Source organism: Anoplopoma fimbria, chromosome 20 (assembly GCF_027596085.1).
Source record: "Anoplopoma fimbria isolate UVic2021 breed Golden Eagle Sablefish chromosome 20, Afim_UVic_2022, whole genome shotgun sequence".
NCBI lineage: Eukaryota > Metazoa > Chordata > Actinopteri > Perciformes > Anoplopomatidae > Anoplopoma > Anoplopoma fimbria.
The window spans coordinates 26,820,428-26,841,764 of NC_072468.1; the positions used below are offsets into that span (position 1 = coordinate 26,820,428).

Here is a 21,337-nt window from a genome sequence, read left to right on the forward strand (position 1 = left end):
CTGGACTTCAATCAAAGCGTAGGAATCATCTCAGAGGTGATCAAAGAGAAACGGAGCGTCAGAGGAAATAAATCTGATAAATCTGAATTTATAAAAAACAGTAAAAAGTACAACATTTACTTCTGAGATGTAGTAAAAAGTACAATATTTACTTCTGAGATGTAGTAAAAAGTACAATATCTACCTCTGAATATTTACCTCTGATGTAGTAAAAAGTAAAATATTTACCTCTGACTTACACCTACAAAACACAATTGGCCAAATAGATCATTTTCTTCTCAAAAGCAATTTTGTTAACTATATACTAACTCTTCATTTCAAAATAGAAGACATCTTTCTCTGCATGTAGTAAAAAGTACAATATTTACCTCTGAGATGTAGTAAAAAGTACAATATTTACTTCTGAGATGTAGTAAAAAGTACAATATTTACCTCTGAGATGTAGTACAGTAAAAAGTACAATATTTACCTCTGAGATTGGTTCATTTTCTGTAACCAGTGTAGCACTAAAGCATGGTGGGGTTAACTGGCTTCATGCTACACTGACTGCATAATGCACATGTCAATCATCTGTTGATTGCTTTGATCTTTGTGTGGATGAAGCATTACGTTTGAATGTGTATAGTCCTGTTTTACGTCTATGGTTGGACCTCAAAAATACATTATCCCTGCAGCACTTTATATGATGTTATGGATTACTAAACTCCCTCGGTTACCATAGTAACCGCTCAGCAGCTTTGGCACCAGACTGATGCTCATCCTCTTCCTCCCGTCTTATCTTCTTCTTCTTTTTTATTACTTATAAAATGTAAAAAGATCCTCTGAGTTTGTCACAGCTTTGGTTTTTTATTTTTGGTTTTCCACAAAGAGAAGTCAGAGGATTTATCCAGATTATCTAAACATGAAATGTTAAAAAATGGAGCTTGCTAGTTGTTTGACATGCTCCAATCACCAGTATTAAACAGCTTATTATCACAGCAGCACCAGAAAACTACAGGTGATACAAAAAACACCTCCTGTATCTGATTTCATAATAAAAGTGTGTTATTGTGAAGGCAGTGCTCAACCTTCACTGTGAAAGTTCACACGTTGAAAATAACGATTATCATCACCTTCTTTTTCTGACCTGTTGATTCGTTTGAAACCGTTTTGAGTAATTAATTGTATTAAAACTAATAGAAATGAAGTTTAAAACTACAGAAATAAACCAAAATGATCCTTTAATCTTGCATAATACATCTGGTTAAATAACACTCGTACACTCAGGAATCAGATATAATATTCAGGTGGAAACTCTGGTCTCCAGAGAACTCTTTAAGGACCAGAGAGGTGGTTTTGTGTTTTATATTAAAGGAGTCAGACTTCACTGTGCTTCTAAACAAGTCTCTGATTTCTCTGTGGACCTCCTGAAGGCTTCCAGGCAGAATCCCCCAAAGAGGCTTCACTCCTGCAGCCTTCAGCAGAGATGACTGCAGGAGGAGGAGGAAGAGGAGGAGGAGGAGGAGGAAGGAGGAGGACGTCAGTAGGTCTTCTTCCAGGAGCGGAGGTACAGCTGGAACGGGATGAGGGGGTTTCTGTTCTTCAGACTCGGGTGGAAAATGTCAAAATCTGCCCTCCTCACTCTCTGCAGGTAGTCCTCCAACACCACCTGTTAACACACAACACCACAGAAGAAGAATCTGATTAACACACAACACCACAGAGGAAGAAGAGTCTGCTTAACACACAACACCACAGAAGAAGAGTCTGCTTAACACACAACACCACAGAGGAAGAAGAGTCTGCTTAACACACAACACCACAGAAGAAGAAGAGTCTGCTTAACACACAACACTTCTGTTGTTATTGATATTATGTTGTGTGTATTATTAATAGACATGGATACAGCGCCACCATTTATCCCAGTGGACAATCGTGGTACTGCACACCAAGAACCATTTGTATTCTGAATTTATAAACATGTTTGTTTTTTCAATTTGTGAAACTTTTCTAGAGCTCAGAAAGCATTTTTTTCTGGAAAGGTGTCACCATCTTAAAGTTAATTATCACGTTTTTATAGTTCATAAATGGAAGGAATATATTGCTGATATTCTCAATCTCAACTGTTTTTCCTACCAGCAGAAACATCCATCAATGAAAACCAGACCTATTTATGATAATATATATATATAATATAATAAACCATATCAAGTATATCATATATATAAAATACTGGAGGTCCTGAAACCATTAGAGAAGTTTCATGGAATAAAATAAACGTATCTAACGGTCCAGTGAGGTTTAAATGAAGCGTCATGTGTTTTAGTCAGAGAGCCACAGAGGCGATGCGTTTAATGAAATGACATTTTCACTGCAGTAAGAAAGCCACGAATGACTGCGTCGGCTTATTTCATGCTGGAACGGCATCAAGGTCACATGTTCACGTGTTCACACAGCTGCACCGCAGAGGAACACTGCAGCGTGGAAATATGAATCCTACATTCAGATTGTGTTGATATGTGTGCAGACCTGCAGCGTTTATGGACTCATTGCTTTACTGAAACGTCCATCACAAAGAAAACTCATTTACTGCAAACTGAAATCAGTAATCAGTGTTTTCTGATCAGAAAGTTTAAGAAATCAGCATATCTTTACATGTATTGTTTTATATGCTTTATACACAAATATAACTGTGTTTTTCTGTAAGCAGCATTGCGTTTTAAAAGGTCCATAGTGAAGCATTTAGGGGGATCATCAATGGAATTAATCATAATAATAGTGATATTAAAGGAATAAAGGAAGTTTTAACTTAAAATAAATATTAAGAGAATGCAGCTTTAAGACATGAAGAACTGGCTTCACTTGCCGCCTGATTTCTTCTACTTTTGCACACTGTTTCATCACACAGTAAAAGTTTCAGTTTGTTTTCAACCTTCACCTTCAGGCCTAAACTGTTCCTTTGTATTTTATTTTCTGTTGGTAGAATATTTGTAGATGTGAAGGTGTCAGAACGAATCCCCCTGACGGAGAACCTGCAGCCTTTTAAATGTGAATAAGTAACGGTGAATGTTTTTCAAAGTGTGTTCCCTGAGGAGTTTCTGATCTTAAAAATCCCAGAACACAGTAAAATGATCTTTTCTCATAATTGTGCCAAATTTGACAGATGGATGAACTGATCTTGGGGAGTAAACACAAAAAAACGTGCTCTAATTCTAGATGGTTTTTCTGCCGTCACGCTTTTCAATGATTGCCTTCAACTTACATCATCTGTGCACATTAATAACCACGAAGTCTCTCCGTAGTAACTCCTGATGCTATGAAACAGGTCTGAGGAGGATTAGTTATAAAGATGTTAAACTGCAGACTGACCTTCAGCATCAGTTGGCGTCTTTAATAAACATATTTATATGTTGCTGTCATTTATGTAAATCTTTTAATTTATCCCTTCAGTCATTAGAAGACATTACTTTTGAGAGCATCTGTGTTTTTTTTAATATTTACTAATGACTTTCAGACTACCCTCCAGTTTGTCGGTTTATCTTCTTTGATGCTTTAAGACTCACCGTCTGGAGGAAGGCCAGATTGGCAGCTGGTGGGACGTTGTTGCTAAATGATCGCGCCTGAAAGGAGAGAAAAAAAAAAACACAAATGAAATGAACGGGGACAGAAAACGTAGGTTTATGCCGACTGATTCTCTGACTGCATCCTCACAAATCTGGTCCATTTCTAAAACAACATCTATGCGTGAATATCACCCACACTTATTTCAAAAACACTGGAGCAACAGGAAACCAGTTTGATCTTTCCGTCTCCGTCCTGTCAGTGTGTTTCCTCCGCTACGTTCTCATATTTGTCTGTTTTTATTGTTAAACAACACAACAACTCAAACATTTTGGATATGATCAGAGCTCATAAATGCTCGAATCAGAAGTCAAAGTGAATACAGGTTTAGTTTGTTCTTAGATCGTTTATATTGACATATAGAATATGCAATCACGGATGTAAAAAAGTGTATTTATTGTTTTATTTGTCCACACTAAAAAGATTTGTCAGGTTCAGGAAACATCTTTGGAAGCTCCTCTTTAGTTTCAGAAGACGGAGAACAAAAGATGAAAGTTGATCAGATTCAGTCGTCCTTTTGAAGATGTAGTCTCACAACAGACAGATCATTTAGAGAGCGATAACGCATCATTTACTTTGATTAAGTAAATTATGTTTTTGGATACCCATAGTTTGTTTTCTTGTAAACACACATTTTATTCTTGGACCTGTAAATGTGTTTTATTTTTATTGTAAAGCACTTTGAGCTGCATCTCTTGTATGAAGTGTTCTCTATATTAAGTTTGTCATTTTTATAATAGATTTTCCATTTGTGCCTGTTTGTACTGTAAGACTAATTATCATGAGATGTCCTAATCTCTCTCTCTCTCTCTCTCTCTCTAGGAGAAAGCATAATTAAAGACAGTAAACAGTGAACACAATAAAAGCATTCATGAAGGAAGTGAATCCTCGTTTCTATCTTTGTTAGCTGCTCTCAGTATTTACACAGTCAGGGACTTCTTTAATTGGAGTAAACAAGCTTCAAATGACGCCGTTTTCTGTTCCCGCTGTTTGAGCGCTGGCTAAGTGGCTTTTAGTGTTTTTACAAAACGGCAGATTGGAATTTTAACTTCCCCCTCATCTCTGAACGAAGCTTCCTGAGAGAATCAGAGAGAAATAAATGTTGAGAATTTGTGCAATAAAAATGTTTTCTAGAACAACTGTTTTTCAGGTCAATTTTGTTATTTCCAAGGAATTTCTGATGACAGAATTCCAGATTTTCCACATTTTGAGGGAAAATTCAATTTAACCGCCTGATTTCTCTTCTTCCTGTGAACCATAGATCTCCATTAAAAACTCACTGTTGTTCCTTCATCACCATCAACACTCTGTAGTCTATTTTGACTCAATCCCATAATAAATACTCACTAGAGGATCAAATGTGGCTGAAACTTGTCCTACTATCTCCATATCAATGACATTGTTGTTGTGTTTTTATGATCATATATTGACTTTTACACATGCAAGTAGTATAGAAATGTAGTATTTTTACACTGTGTTATTACCAATTTTAAGCATTCTAGTACTTCTTCTAACACTGCATTTAGCTTCTTGGTTACCTGGAGTGAGAAAATGAACACTGAACAAAAAAATATTAAGAGAGCATATTTCATTTTCAAAAGGTTTTAGGTGTTATGAATTATTGCGTTGTTTACATGTAGACCGGATATTTGAATGCAGTCTGGCGTGGAGGTAGTTTTTCCTATAAAACTTGACATTTTAACCTCAAAAAGCTGTTGGACAAATGCTTTATATGAGTTCTACACGTCTTTAAACGAGGTATGGAACACATAGGAACGTATCCGACTCTTTTTAAAGACGCATAAAAGTTTCTAAATTCACCAGAGGGTTTTTTACTGACTTATTTTATATCAGAGAACCTTATTTCAGACATCTAAACAGAAACACATTCAGAGAACACGTTGACCTTGAGATGAGAGAACAGGAAGTGTAAAAACACAGAATTACTTCCTGGTTTAAGGGCCCATAAGGGTTTTGGTCTTTAAATGACTGAGGTTTTCGGTACGTACGTGTTGTAGATGTACGTGAGCCTGACTGGCGATGTCGTACACGACGTCCCGGACGTTCTGCTCCCGGCTGCCTCGGATGAAATCCTCTTGAGAAGCTCCGTGCTGCAGAAAACACAGAAACACAAATACCTTTAAAACAACGGTGCCAATACCTCTGTTACTTTGTCTACATTTTACTTTACTATTCCTACAGGAGGAAGAAGTGTCCTCTTCAGAATGTTTCCTATTTGTTTTGCCGTTTCGTCCACAGTGAGCAGACATCACTCACAAATATGAATGAAGAAGAAGACGGCCTTGGGTAGAAAATGTCTTCAGTAAGCTTTGAAGAACATTTTTTTTTGGTCTATTTTGTGGCTTATATATAAATGATTAATACAAGGGCAGAATGATAAAATGTATACAACAAACACAAACAGGAAAAATGTAGAAAAATATGAAGCATCTTCTTGCAGCAGGGAGGAAATAAAACGAGTTCATCGTACTATAAAAACTAAATATGTGTATATTTATCTGAGCTTTACTGAAAACATTATTATTCATGTGCAGGTTACATCATGTTCAAAGCTTTAAAACACCAAAATCACACAATAACACACACAAACTAACTGATGGAGGAAACAGAAGACCAGAACTGAAGTTCTCTTCAAAAACACCAGACTCCATTCAGAACATCTCAGGAGTTTCTGGTCTACTGTTTCCTCCATCTGTTAGTTTGTTTGTGTTATTGTGTGACTTTGGTGTTTTAAAGAGTTAGTTCTGATTCACCAAAGTCACACAATAACATAAAGAAACTAACCGACAGAGGCAGCACGGACCAGCAACTCCTTTCTACTGCGAGGTTAAATTACTGTTTTTCAGTCTGGTGGTAGAAAACAGTCGTCAGTTCCCCCTAAAGAAAGTCTGTCTGACAGCAAGGTAAAGAGGTGAAAATACACTAAATATAGCATAAAATTAAACTGATATATATGCTTTTATGTGTCTGAAATACATCCACAGCAGCACATTGCTTTACTCCTGTTTCTCCAGACTCCATCTACTGTCGTAAAACACTGACTATGGAGAAGAACCTCACAGGACCACACTTCAAACCTTCCCTTTGAGGATTGAAGGGCAGAATGAATAATAATGAGAGTCCCTTTCTTTGATCTAAAACCTTTCAACAGGTGGAATTAGATTTCTTCATTCGTATATTCTTTTATTTGACCACACAGACCTGCAGCCTCTCGATGAAGTGATCTGCCCTCATCTCTTCTTCTAACACGGGACCAACATAACGGGCCAATTTCTCTTTGGAGAGCAATTTCAACTGGAGAAATTGAGAGTTTGACTGAATGAAATGATGCAGGTAATAATGAAATGTCTCTAAAGAGAGATTCTGCCTCAGAGCCGCCTGCTCTTCTGAACCAGCAGACGAATAAACCATCAGCTTACAAAGACTGAATGAATATGAATATGAGAGATATACGAGAGTGCTGTCGATCTTCTCATCTTTTTACCAACAGGCATGTTAATGTTATTATAAGAGTTTGTTTCTTTCTTGCAACCAGTGAACAGGAAGTGACCATATATGGAGTGAGGAGGAGTGACGTAGAGACGCCGTATACGTCTCTGGTGTCGACCTGTCAATCAGTGTGAAGCCCCGCCCTAAAGCATCCCCTGCTTTATGGTCTGTTTGACTCTAAATGGAGCATCATTTACTAAATGAACATCATGCTGTATTGAAGAAGACTTGAAACTAGAGATTGAGACCATAAACTCATGTTTACAATGTTTACTGAGGGAATAAATCAAGAGAGAAGTAGAGTCATTTTCTCATAGACTTCTATACAACCAGAGGAGTCGCCCCCTGGTGGACAGGAGAGAGAATGCAGCTTTAACACAGGAAGCTTTGGCTTCACTGTTATTTACTAGAGTATATTTCTACCTTTATTATTTATTTTTATTGTAGTTTTTTATGTTCTTCTTATTGTTGATTTCTCTTTCTATGTTTATCTGTATTTGTTTCTGTCTTTGTGCTGCTGCAACAAAAAAATAAAGGTTTGTCTTATTGAATCTATTGTGCAGACAATGATAGATAACCAAGGAATAAAAAGAAAGCTCAAAATAAGTTGTTATATACTGATTTTGTTTGTCTGTTTAAATGAGAGTGTCTCTTCAGTCTGTGTGATATGATATATAAATATATATCGAGTCTGGTTTCACAGTAAAACATTTACTCCGTCTGCTGTCTGTCTGCTTGTTAAACATTACATTCCATCTCTTTTTACATCTTCAGTGATGAGTAAGTCGTCCTGCATGGAGAGCATGAGCTGAATGCTTCATCTGTAGGAGTGCAGTGTGTTTCCTGTGTGTGAAGAGCGCCCTCTGCAGGCGGCAGAGAGAAGGTCAGGGGAGGTAGAGCGTCCTCATCCTCCAGAGTCTGTGTGCTTCATGCAGCGACTTAAATACATCTGCACAGTGTTATTAGTGAAGTTATTTGTGTATCTGTGTGTGTGTGTGTGTGTGTGTGTGTGTGTGTGTGTGTGTGTGTGTGTGTGTGTGTGTGTGTGTGATCTGTCATGATATGAGTCGTATTATTTTCATTATGACAGATTTTTCAATAATAGAATAAAATGATTTGATTTCCTCACATATCCAAAATAATCTGCATCCTGCTGCAAGAAGACGCTGATCACTGTGACGAATCACAACTTCATTTAACTATTATTTGCTAAATATTTTCCTAAAATTTGACCTGCAGTCTCAGTATACATTTTATTATTATGTCCTTTTATAATTATATTGATAATTCATTAAATTTCATACGACCAACTGTCAATGCAAGTTGTATATGTGTTAAAAACTTTATAGCAAAATGACAAAACATTGTTGGATGATGTTCTATATAAAAATACTTTTTTGAAAGGTTGAACAAATTTAAAAGACTTTTTAAAAGTGATTCTGTTTCCTTCTGTGAGGAGACTAAAGCTGGTTATTGATCCTCAGTGCTTTTTGAGTAATAAATGAATCAAGTGTGATGTTTCTAAAGCTGAAGCACTGAATGTCTTCTTTACTAATTGTTTGATCAGGTATTTTCTGATCCATATCAGGAAACTGTCCTGACTTTATAATATATTTTATTTTGGAACGTTCTGTATTTAACTCAAGATAATTTCCTTTAAAATTACAAAAATGAATTCCCTCAGAGAAAGACATTATTTGGGTAACAGTAAGGAGAATCAGGTATCGTACTGGCAAAGTTTTCACCTCAGATTACAGTAAAACTTCCTCTTTGAAACATTAAAACTTTAATCGCAATATGATCCGTTACATTGTGAGAAAGTCCGCGGCGTTGACTCACCAGCATGCAGACGTCCATGGGGAGGTAGACCTTCCTCCGGCTGCTGTGATAAGGCGTCGCCCTCAGACACGTCACGATGCCCTGAGCTTTACCGATGTGACTCGCTGCGTGGTCGGCGTGGACGTTTTTCAAACCTGCAATAAAACAAAATCATTTTTGATAGATTTACTTCCTCCTGTTTGTTTGAAAATAGTTACACTTTCTCACCAAGTCTCACCTTTGACCTCTTTCCTCATAAACCAACTACAGGATTCATACACTTTCACATTATCTTAAAAGTCTGTGTATACAGGAAAGAAATACAATAAAAATCCATGTCAAAATTCATCACAGTATCTCAAACCACTCATCATTTTCATCAGTTACAATTTTATTGTTGGGAAATAATGTTTAATTTGATTAAAGTTGGCAGGTGTGCTACAATTTACTTGAAGAACTTGAACTCTTTTATAATGTAAAATGACAACTGTAAACACAATAGTTGTATAATATTCAGCTCTGATAAGGAGTGTGTGTGTAAGGCTTCTTTTGTATAAAAATATGCCAAAAATATTACAACAAAGACATAAAAAAGGAGCGTCTTCTTGCATAAGTGTTTAAATTAAATGTGAAAAAACCCAACTGAAAAAAGCATATTTAAATGTATATATATATTATTTCAATATAATAACTACAGTAAATACAAGTCTACAAAGAAAAGGATATATGCAGTAGGCTTGAGACTTATTTAAAAGTCTTAAAAACACAATTTAAAGTCAAATTTGTGAGATTTTTGTTTGTGGTAGTTTTCTGAATCTGGAGAACAACTTCTAAGTATAACTGTAACTAACCTTCCTCACTATCAGTAGGAAGGATTCAGAATATAAGAAATATAACGGAGAGGACATTATTACTGAGCTTCACTCACCTAAACACTCCAGCAGCAGGTAAATTAAAGAGGACTGTGTGTTCTCAGAGTACGACTCCAGCTCCTGCAGGTTTCTGTACGCTCTGTCCTCCAGATCCTTCTCCTGGTGGAACACAACGTTTTCATGATCGTTACTCTAAATAGAAGCTGCCCTTTGCTTTAAATGACTAAATGAACATCATGCTGTGTTGAAGAAGACTTGAAACTAGAGATTGAGACCATAAACTCATGTTTACAATGTTTACTTCACTTTACAGAACAGGAGGTTGCAACCTGGTTGAATATGTCTAAACTGTGAACAAGAGTTCAACCAAAGTGTGAAGAGTTGAACAATCCAGTATTTTATTTTTAGAAAATTACTGGAAGTACTGAAAAGATTTTTGGAGCATGAAAAATAGATTTTTAGAAACACATGTCAGCGCTTATCAGCATAACTAGATGTTGCAGCAAGAAACTGATAATCTAAATGTGAATGTGTGTCTTACTCTCTCTGTTATGATCCTCAGCAGCCAACGCTTTGTCAGGTGATGTTTCCTCAGCGCCTGCAAAACATCATCCACACTGTAACTCAGCTGAAGTTAAGACACATCATAAACATCCTAAACATCCTAAACATCATAAACATCCTAAACATCAGTAGTATGTTTCTGTCTCTTCCTCACAGACGACTTTAGAATCAGAACACTTCATTTGATTAAATGTTTTTGATATTTACCCTCCACAGCTCGGCGCTGACCGGCTGGTTCGGAGGCTCGTCTCTGTAGATTTCTTCTATGGCCGCCTTCCAGAACTGCATTCGCATCAAACCAATGGTCTTCTGGGAAACAGAGTCCTTCACCTTGTGGAGAAAATAATATAGGAGGGAAATTGCAAGAGCAGCAGTAATAACAGTAGTAATGGCAGCTATAGTGAGGTAACAACAGCAGCATAATCAGAACTCATTCCTCATCCAGACTCTGTTGGACTACCTGCCTGTGCCAGCTCCACATTAAAGGCTCTCAGAGCCAAAGAGGAGCGCCGCGCCTCCTCTGGGAGGAGGAGGGAGGACACGTAGCCGTCATAGTCTCTGGACCTGAGGAGGAGGAGGAGGAGGAGGAGGAGGAGGAGGACATGAAGGACAGACTGAAGGGATGTAGTTGATGTCATCGTTCTAAAGTTTGAGATCCTTTTCATTCTTTATTTTCAAAACTTTACTTTGTCAGTTTTTACTTTTACCATTACTTTGTTCAGGTGTAATAATAATAATGGATTTTATTTATATAGCACACTTTAAAATACAATGAAATCTCAAGGTGCTGTACAAGGTAAAACAATCACAATAATCAAATATAATAAAACGCTAAAAACAAAATTAAAATTAAAATAAATCATTTAATCATAATAAAATCTAAGAATATATATTAAAACTGAACAACTACCCAAGAAACGCAATCTAAACTACACAAAGCCAAGACCTTAGGGAAGCAGAGATACAAACATAAGGGGATCATACAATAATTTTCAAACAATTAAAAGGTATTAAGCTTTTTTGGGGGGCAAACCAAGAGAAATACTTTTGTAATTATGCCCCAATCAACCACAACACCAACAACTTTTAACAAAAACTTTAAAATAAAGATTTTATAAATAAAATTGAGATTTCAGAGAATCAGAAAAGAGTCCTTACACAAACAAAGAATTGGGCTTTGAGATTGGTGCATGAAAGTAAACATAGTGAGGTAGTAAACGAATTTAATTCTAATTTAAAAATAGAAAATAAGAAAATAAGATAAGATAAGAGATAAGATAAGATAATCCTTTATTAGTCCCGCAGCGGGGACATTTGCAGGATTACAGCAGCAGAGAGTAAAGTGCACACAAGAGACATAGTAAAGAAAGACAAGATTAAAAAAAAAAAAAAAAAAAAAAAAAAAAAAAGAAAGTATTATAAATAAGCAATAAAAACAGTAGAAAAACAACAATAACTGAAATATAATGTGTATGTTTTATGTACAATAAAATATGGTAAACAGACAAATAAGAGTCTGTTATTAAAGTGTGAAGTGTATACAAACATAAAAGAGTTGTGATTTGGCATTTAAAGCACATTTTGATGCTATTTATTTGCACTTTTACAATTACACTGAATAATAATTATGAAAGCACACTTTCTACACTGTGATATATGTGATAAATTAAAGATCTGAGCACTTTATTCCAACACTGCTTTTAGATTTTTGGTTACCAGGATAAATAAACACTAAATATATATAAAATATACTTTAAGTTTCAAAAACATATGCCATGTGTTGTGATTTCCTGCATTGTTTACATCTGTACTGGATATTTGAATGGAGGGTGTGTGGCCCTTTAAATGTAGCTTCGGGTGGCTAGCGCTGTTAGCATCGGGTGCAGTGGGACCCACCTGACCAGCTCCATGCAGTACACCTGGGACTCTGACGTCACGCTGGCCGCTGCTCTCTGTATGACGACACTGCTGGGTGACGTCTGTCTGTGCAGAGCGCGATACAGCGAGTTTTTACTGCTTAATAAGCCACGTTTAGCCCTGAAACCAGCGGCCATGTTCCCCTTCAGCTTTCACCCCGTGTGTCACATTAATAACAGCCCCCCGCGCAGCCGACACCGACGGGACTGAAGGTTCCGCTTCTGGTGAAATATGAGTTTAAATCTTTTTTTTTTTGACATAAACATGACTGAAAAGTATCATATAAAATAATTTATTAATTTATTAATATATTAAAGAAAATGCACAGTTGAAAGAGGGATTATAAAAACTAAATCTCTTTAACTTAATATTTATTTTAATAAAACGCTGGAAAAAGCTGCTATGTTTTATTTTTTATTAATATATTAAAGAAAATGCACAGTTGAAAGAGGGATATGTGATTTCTGTCATTTTCATTATTTGGATTTATTCTTATTTGGGGATGTAAATCTTTTTTGACATAAACATGATGAAAACTATAAAAGTAAATTTTTAAAATATTTATTAACATTAATTTATTAATATATTAAAGAAAATGCACTGTTGAAATGGATATGTGATTTCTGTTTTTTCTTATGTTTTCTTATTTGGGGATGTAAATCTTTTTTGAAAAACTGACTATGTTTTATTTTTAATTATTAATATATTAAAGAAAATGCACAGTTGAAAGAGGGATGTGATTTCTGTCATTTTCATTATTTGGATTTTTTCTTTTGTTTTATTTCCTTTCGATTTTTTGTAAAATAGACTAATATCAAACATATAAAAACTAGTAATCTCTTTAACTTAATATTTATTTTAATAAAACGGCTGGAAAAAGCTGGTATGTTTAATTTTTTATTAATATTTAAAGAAGAAAATACGCAGTTGAAAGAGGGATATGTGATTTCTGTCATTTTCATTATTTGGAATTTTTCTTATTTGGGGATGTAATAGGCTTCTTTTGACTTTAAAATTGACTGAAAAGTATCATATAAAATAATTAATAATTTATTTGGTATGATTCAGATAAAATAAGTTAAAATAAGATTAGATAACATAACATAACATAACATAACATAACATAACATAATATAAGAAAAATAAAGAATTTTTAAGGGAATGTGTTGTCCAAACTGAGTAAAAGTAGATTGTAAATATGAAATAAGATTAATATAAAAGAAAAACAATACCAAGAATATAAACAGTTTAACGGTTATTTGCATGTAAATATGTGTGCAAAGTGGCATAGAACTTTGTATAATTCATGTTTGGATTTTTATGAAAGTAAAAAATCTCTTGTTTTATTTTTAAAACAATTTCAGACTGGTTTTAAGTGATATTGTCTTTCTGTCATTTTTTTTTGGATTTATTCTTATTTATTATCTTTTTTTTGTAAAATAGACTAATTAAACATATAAAAACTAGTAATCATTTAACTTAATAATTTTAGTTTATTTGCTTGTTTTGATTTAAAAGCTGGTATTGGTTTATTGTTTTCATCTATTGTACTGTTTATCAAGAATAAGAAAATACTTATCATATAAAATAATTAATAACCTTATTTTATTTTTGTTGGACCTCATTGTTGATTTACTGTTGTTTTATTGCCTTTTTATGTCAAATGTTTTTAAACATATAAAAACTAGTAATCTATTAATATTATTTTAAAATGGGAAATAAGCTGGTATGTTTAATTAATATTTAAAGTTTTGCAAATAATGAAAATGTTTATGTCAGAAATCACCCCAAATTGTAAAGTTCCAAATAATGAAAATGACAGAAATCACATATCCCTCTTTCAACTGTGCATTTTCTCATTCCCCCTGTAAACCAGATCCTCTCTAGGTGGGTTTGTATATCTGTAACTGTATATATCGATTTATTGTTTTCATTAATGTTAATATTTGTATATTATGTTCTATGTGTGTGCAGGCCTTACGGGGATGCAACATACATTTATTTATTCTAGCCAAGAAATAAATGAAAATGAACAAAATAAAGTAAAACGTTTTCACACACTTTTTGCCTGCTATTTTGTCTTCTCTACTCTGCACTTATTTTTTTTTAACTTTATTTGTTTATTTACATTTATGCTTGCAACGTTGGTGAAAGCTACAGTGCTTACAAGACAATATGCATCCCTTTATCCCCGGGGTGTAATGAGGGTGTCTCGTGTGTCACTGAGGAATGTTGAATGAATCCGGATCAGCAAGACTCCAACTGTCACACTTTTTATCTCCCGACAGGTCGAAGTCACAGAACGCAGTTTGGGCACCAGCGGCATCGAACCCGGGAACCCGGATCCATGGCAACAGGCTCTGCGGCGCGCCTGTGCTCTTGGATCGTTCTGCTGATGTGTCTGCTGGAGAGTGAAGGGACAAGGTGAGAGGTTAAGGTTTATGCATACATGTCAGTTTGGGAGACACTTGTGTTGGTAAGATGAACAGAAATGAAGTTACAATCAAAATCAGCAACATATACTCACATTTATTTACTTTTATAGAACTTTACCACAAAATCCAAAAGGGTATTGTCTATGCAAAAATGCATTTAAAAAGTAGTGCCTAGGTTGTGGAATAAAAATTATTTCTTAGTTCACCTTATGGCCTATAACCTTGTGCTTTTCTAGAATAAAATAAGTTTGAGGCAGAAAAAGCAATGATTTAATAGACCCTGGTTGTGTGAGTAGTGCTGAAACGATTCATTAATAGACAGACAGTTAATCAACACTTACATTGATTATTGGTTTGGTTTAAAAAACATTATTTAGTTTGCATCTCAAATGTGAGGATTTGCTGATTTTTCTTTTCTGTATCATATATTGTAAACTGAAAATATTTGCTTCTGGATTGACAGACAAAACATTTTAGAGATGTCAACTTTGGCCATCATTTTGCAGCAGACAACCTCCAAATATTTTTAACATCATCAGTAAGAATAGTATATGCTAAAAAAAACCATCTGCAACAATGCATGTGTATGTTTGACAGCATTTTGATTGTGAGCCAAACCTTTCAGAATCAATGCACACAATGTTATTTGCTTTTAGGGACTGAGACATGATCTGACTGAAAATACTATATAACTCCTCTGGAATAATACATTCATTGTCTGGTTTATAAAATGCCAGAGTATAATAAAAACAACAAATTCCTTTTCCAAGATGTCCTTGATCTGTTTTGTCCGACGAACAGTCCAAAACTTCAAAGAAATTAAGTTTTGCGAACACATAAAACTCAAAAAGCAGCAAATATTCACCCTGGAGAAGCAGGAACCGGAACTTGTTTTTGTATTTTTGCTTGAAAAGTTCACATAAACGTTACATTTATTATGAAAATAAGCTTGTACATCCACCCACTACAGATCACTTTGAAATGAACCTGTACATTTCTTTCCACAGTATCTGTACGGATAAAGACATTCTGCCGCCGTCCATCGAGGGCCATGACCCCTCCAACTCTCAACGCCTCGTTAGGGACGACCATTCTGTTACCCATGGCAGGACGGCGTATGAGACCTGGCCTTCCAGTAGCCACGATGGACTCCCAGTGGCCGAGTCAACGGTGTTTACCTCAGACACAACAGACAGCACGGGCACATCCCATTGGCTCTACGGTCAGTGATGGGGTCAGCAGTGATGGGGTCAGCAGTGATGGGGTCAGCAGTGATGGGGTCAGCAGTGATGGTGTGTTTTCCCTGCTGGTATAAGCAAATCATCTAAGTCCCATCTTATATTAAAGCATCATTGTCCTCCAGGTCACATGACGGTGGTTCACGACCCGCTGAGGACGCTGTCCGTGGTGGAGCCCGGCGGCCCCGGCGGCTGTGAGAGAAGCCCCAGGGTGACAGTGGAGGAGACGGCCGTGCGAGCCGGGTGTCTGTACGCCCAGAACGCCGGCTTCTTCAACACCACCTCGTTCGGTTGTCTGGGCAACGTGGTGAGCGACGGCAGGATGGTGAGGGACAGCAGAGGGGTGAAAAACGCCCAGTTTGGCATCAGGAAGGACGGCAGCCTGGTGTTTGGGTAAGAAGAGAACTGACAAAGAAGCTGCAGTGAGAACTTTGATAACCAAACTATAAAGGGATAGTTCGGAGTGTTTGCAGAGGGGTTTATGAGGCACTTATCCAAAGTCAGTGTATTACTAACAGGAGATGAGCTGTGTGAAGGATTCACCAAACTAACAAACTAACAGATGGAGACACTGGTAGACCAGCAACTCCTGTGGTCTGAGAGGTGAAGTTAAGCTTTTTCTCAATGGAGTCTGGTGTCTTTGAAGAGAACATAGATAACAGCTTCACTTCCCCTCATAAAGGTCTGTCTGACAGCAAAGTAAAGAGCAAATATAGATTTTTCTAGGTGTTTAAAACACGTCCACAGCAGTGCATTGCTTTGCACCCGTCCTGGTTCTGCTGTCTGTTTCTCCAGACTCCATCTTCTGTAGTAAAACACTGACTACACTGATTTGTAACTTGTGTACCCTAACCCTAACCCCACTCCTAAATAATCTGAGCTTTCCCTTTAACCGTCCCTCCAGGTATCTGTCGCAGGAAGACGTTTTGGACCGGTCCAATCCGTTTGTCCAGCTGGTCAGCGGCTTGGTGTGGCTTTTGAGGAACGGAGAGGTTTACATCAACCAGAGCCTGGAGGTCGAGTTCAACAAGATAGTGGATATAGGTAAAGAAGGTGACAAAATGTGCAAAATGTGCAATTGTAATTGTTGTACGGAAGCTCAGTGCTGTCAATCTTTAAATTAAATAAACACTATTTTTGATAACAGATGTTTATTCCAAAGTAACACTGCCATAAATCAAATGAAATTGCATGTGAATCATAATTCGAGGATCATTTTGTCTTTCTGTTGTTTTAGTCTTAAACCTTTAATTGTTTTTGGTACTTTTTTTACATTCTTACAGATATCCGCTACTTTGTGGACGTGCTGTCAGCGAGGACGGTGGTGGGTCACGACGCCAAAGGCAACGTGGTCCTGTTTCATGTGGACGGAGAGACCTTAAAAAGAGGGTAAGATATGTTTATTACACGTCTCACAGGGCTGCTGCCTTTAGGGCTCCACCCCCATCAGAACCTTTCATTCAATTCAAATGTATCTGGCATTCAAGGAATCCATTGTCACGACTTCCAGTGATGATTGCGATCACATTATGGGGATATTGTACCACACCCATTGTTCAGTCAGTGTGGCTACAGTGTGGTTTGACAACTTTCTACAGCATTCAGTGTCCACACCTTTCCTGTCTCGGCTTGGTTTTACCAGCATTACCAGAAATGAATCCACATTCTTTGTTCTTTTTGCTGTTGATTGTATAGAGAAACATTAGTGTAGCTGAGAGCATGGGATGAGTTGTTGTTAAAAAAAGTCCTTTGTCTGTATTGAGGTGGTCCCCGCTGCGTCATGATATAATATTTTTAATATTTAGGTGTTACAATCCCTTGTTTGCTGCCCAGACACAAAAGCTGTGTTTGAACTCCAGCTTGGCACCGTGAGCCTCGTCAGACGGACACAAACTCAGAGTATGAACGGAGGCGTTTGTACTCTCTGTGCTGTGAGCTGCTTTAATCCCCGAAATGCCAGAGGGCGTACAAACCAAATCAACTGTGAAGAATCAAAAAGACAACGAGTGTAACTCATAGATATGACCGCAGACTGTAGGTGGAACCGGTAAAAACGGCATGAACTAACCTCCACAATGACGAGGAGGGATTGTAATCAACTGTAAACTCATATCTCACATTCACAGACTACTGTATTGCCTTTGTCCAGCCCTGTAAAGAAAGAAGTTAAGTATCACATGCATTAGAAAGACACAATTTTTGAATATCCTGTAAACTATTTGATTTTGCTGCAGAACATTTCCTCAAATGTAGATTGGACAAAAGCACAGGGTCCGTTTTGAGGTTGATGGTTTGAGCAGAGTCTCTGTTCCAGGTCTGACGGCAGCCTCTTCTTGCTCAGCTGCCCAGCCTCTGGTTCTGAAGTGCAGGGATGCCAAAGGAGGCAGGACGTTGACGTTGTTTGTCGGCTCTCCAGCGTAGCTCCAGGAGGTTTCAGTACCTGCTTGAGCTGCCAGGTGTAACGGCCTCATGTAAGGCTCTTCATGCAGCCGACAAGAATCTGCTTCAGGTTTTGTGGAGATGAACAGTAATGTAACATTAGGAAAACATTGTCCATCAACTTTGACTGTGTTTGAGCACCAAGCATCATGATGTAAACACAGAGTCCTGCTCTTGATCTGGGATTAACGATTGATCCAGGTCTCTGTGAAGATGTGGGCTCCACAGTCACCGACCTCCCAAGGCTTGGGAGTAGCCTCAGGTCCTAGCTGGGTTAGCTTAGCTTCCATCTCGGCTCTCTCCCTCTCCTCTCTTGGGCAGTTTGGTGGCGTTTGGTCTGACAGGTCTGACCGGTTGGTCGGCAAATTAAGACAATAAAAATGTGTCAAACTTCATGTGAGCTACCAGCCGCAGCATCCACATCCTCCAACGTGTTATTTGTGTATAAAACATGACACGTTACAGGGGGCATGCCCCCCCCCCGAAGATTAAAAACAAAAATCCTAAAATGGTGACTTATATTTTGATATTGTTTAAGCACAAAGATAATTATTATATTCTATTACTGTAAAACAACATGCATGCTATGGATATATTACGTGTCAGATACTCCTGTCATTGATCTTGACCAAGGCACCTCAGAATTAGAGTTGGTCCCATGGCTACCACTCCTACATAGTTAGGGTAAATGCATTGCAGAGGACACATTTTCCCACTGGGTGCAAGTGCAACTTCATACTCATGATACCTATAAATCTACTGGGAATTCATCCAATAAACATTGTAAATGAACATGAATCCTCTCAAGTCAAGTCCATTTTAATTCAAGTGCAAGAACATGGATTAAACAAATATACCATTTACAAAATCTGAAAATACTACATACAATATCAAAACCTCACAAAACATTGTAAATGAACATGAATCCTCTCAAGTGAAGTCCATTCAAGTGCAAGAACATGGATTAAACAAATATACCATTTACAAAATCTGAAAATACTACATACAATATGATATAATACAAATACAAATAAACTGACCAGTTTTGTTCAATGGCTACCTACCCCATTCTCCCCTACAGTATCTTATAGAAGCTTCCAGAGAGTTTCGTAATCATGTTTTTTAATGCAAACTTTCCGGGCTCTTGCTCTCAGATCATTAGCCAAACCTGTTCCTTCTCCAGCTCTAGGCTCCTCTGCTCTCCTTCCTGCTTCCTCGCCATGATTATCCTGCTCTATATGAAGAAAACAACGGCATTATGGTTTTGTTAGAATGAGCAGACAGTGAAGTAGGCCTACTGTCAAGTTATGTTTTTTTTCATATAAAATAAGAGCGATGACATTCAACCACCAGATGCCGTGATCACACGATTCGGAGGCATGCATCACATTTACAGACATCCCAACCTGCAAAAAGTCATTTCAGGGAGGTATTCCCCCCCTAGGTCTACGTATTTCTGTTGTGGTCCCTAAAAGTTATAAAAGCAAAAATATGTAGATTACTTTTACTATTTATTATATGCTGCTACTACTATCCTGTTTATGTTAACTGCTTTTATTTGTATTCCATTGCAACTTTAAAATTTCTTTCTTTTTTGGGGGCACTCTCCCTGTGCCATGGTGCCCCTGTACACTGAACTGATTAATTCGTTTCGGGAGAAGAGATAAAAGCCCGCCCACACTGAAAATTGATTGGTTGATTTACCGAAACCGGCCAATCAGGATGCTCCTGAAGCACACACGCACACTGCCTCACACACGCACAGTCTCTAGGTCCCTCTCCCTCTCTGTCGCGCGCTACACAGATGCGAACGCAGTTTGAAGAAATCAAATCTGACATTAACTTTATGAATGTATGAAAAGTCTAACCTGATGTTGGCTACTAGCAGCTAGCTGCCTGGCGTAAGGCTAGTTAACAAGAAAAAAACCGTAAGCTCCAAACTATATCTGTTTGAACTGTTAAATGTTACACAAAAAAAAAACAGTCTAGTTCCGATGCCAATATTTTAGGCTGTTGTTGTACGGGTTTTATAGAATATTGTAATAAAATTCAGGCGGTGATTTAAGTTTAGACATGACTAGGCTAGTCCTATATAAAACCATTGACATCCCCACAATTGTTTTATACCTCAGAATTGTTTGTTTGGTTGTATTGTAAATTAGGCTTATAGGCTGTAATCAGATAGCCTCAAAGTTTTGAAGATTTTAACAGTCTAAAAGCTGAACTGACAATTACGTCGCAGAGTCAGCTGAGCCCTGACAATGAGGGTATGTTCACGAAGTCCGGCAGTTTGGCTGTCAGTGTTTGATCGTGATTAAAAAAAAGTACACATTCAAAATGCACCCCATCTATCTTCAAGATTGAACAACTATGTACAATTGAACAACTATACTGGCTAATGTAGGGTGAAGATGAAAAGCAAAAAAACAGGGATTAGAGCAGAAGCTTTGGCAAGCGGCCCTGCGTTGCTAAGTAACGAACACCTTTACTGAGCGCAGAGCACAAGTAAGCGCATTATCATAACATCCTTAACTGTGTTGTTATCGCCTCTGTCCAGAGATTACACCTTTGGTGACATATCATAAGTATTCTTGACTTACCTTCGGTGGTACTTTTGTCCTCTTAAAGCCGAAGTAGTCCCTCAGATCAAGCTGTCCTTGTCGCTTATTGTTGGCCATGTTGCTGAAATCACATGCTGCGCTGCTATCACTGACGCTGACTGACGTGACATATGTGCACGAGCCCCTCGTCCACAGTATTTTAGCGGCTAAAATACTGTGGATGAGGGCTCGTGACGTGCACATATAAAATGTAGAATGTTGAAAATTAAATAGTGGCAATATTTCAACATTAATTGATCAAATAACAGGGGATGGGAAGGGGGGATGGCCGTTTCATAAGGGGGATGGTTTTGACCATTTTAATACCTAAGGGGGATGCCATC

The 21,337-nt window shown here is 37.3% G+C and overlaps 2 protein-coding genes across 3 annotated transcripts in view; one reads left to right on the forward strand and one right to left on the reverse strand.

Annotated features, from left to right (window-relative positions):
- Positions 1–843: 843 nt before the first annotated feature.
- ndufaf6 (NADH:ubiquinone oxidoreductase complex assembly factor 6) lies at positions 844–12,474 on the reverse strand. 2 transcript variants are annotated; one of them, XM_054620934.1, is made up of 9 exons: positions 12,261–12,474; positions 10,829–10,928; positions 10,572–10,694; positions 10,342–10,398; positions 9,857–9,959; positions 8,950–9,083; positions 5,610–5,711; positions 3,543–3,599; positions 844–1,648 (listed from the first exon to the last, which is right to left on the reverse strand). In XM_054620934.1, exons 1-9 carry the CDS (start codon positions 12,416–12,418, stop codon positions 1,520–1,522), a joined length of 963 nt encoding a protein of 320 aa, XP_054476909.1. In that variant the 5' UTR covers positions 12,419–12,474; the 3' UTR covers positions 844–1,519. The 2 variants fall into 2 exon arrangements, with proteins under 2 accessions (XP_054476909.1, XP_054476910.1); XM_054620935.1 differs by lacking the exon at positions 12,261–12,474 and having other exon boundaries at positions 10,825–10,926.
- Positions 12,475–14,628: 2,154 nt separating this feature from the next.
- The window catches only part of LOC129110039 (N-acetylglucosamine-1-phosphodiester alpha-N-acetylglucosaminidase-like), an 8,362-nt gene continuing 1,653 nt past the window's right edge, over positions 14,629–21,337 (forward strand). Inside the window, exons 1-5 of the mRNA XM_054622197.1 lie at positions 14,629–14,705; positions 15,724–15,938; positions 16,080–16,347; positions 16,859–17,007; positions 17,238–17,343. Coding sequence (XP_054478172.1) covers positions 14,629–14,705; positions 15,724–15,938; positions 16,080–16,347; positions 16,859–17,007; positions 17,238–17,343 — 815 coding nt within the window. The remainder of the gene's footprint in view (positions 14,706–15,723; positions 15,939–16,079; positions 16,348–16,858; positions 17,008–17,237; positions 17,344–21,337) is intronic.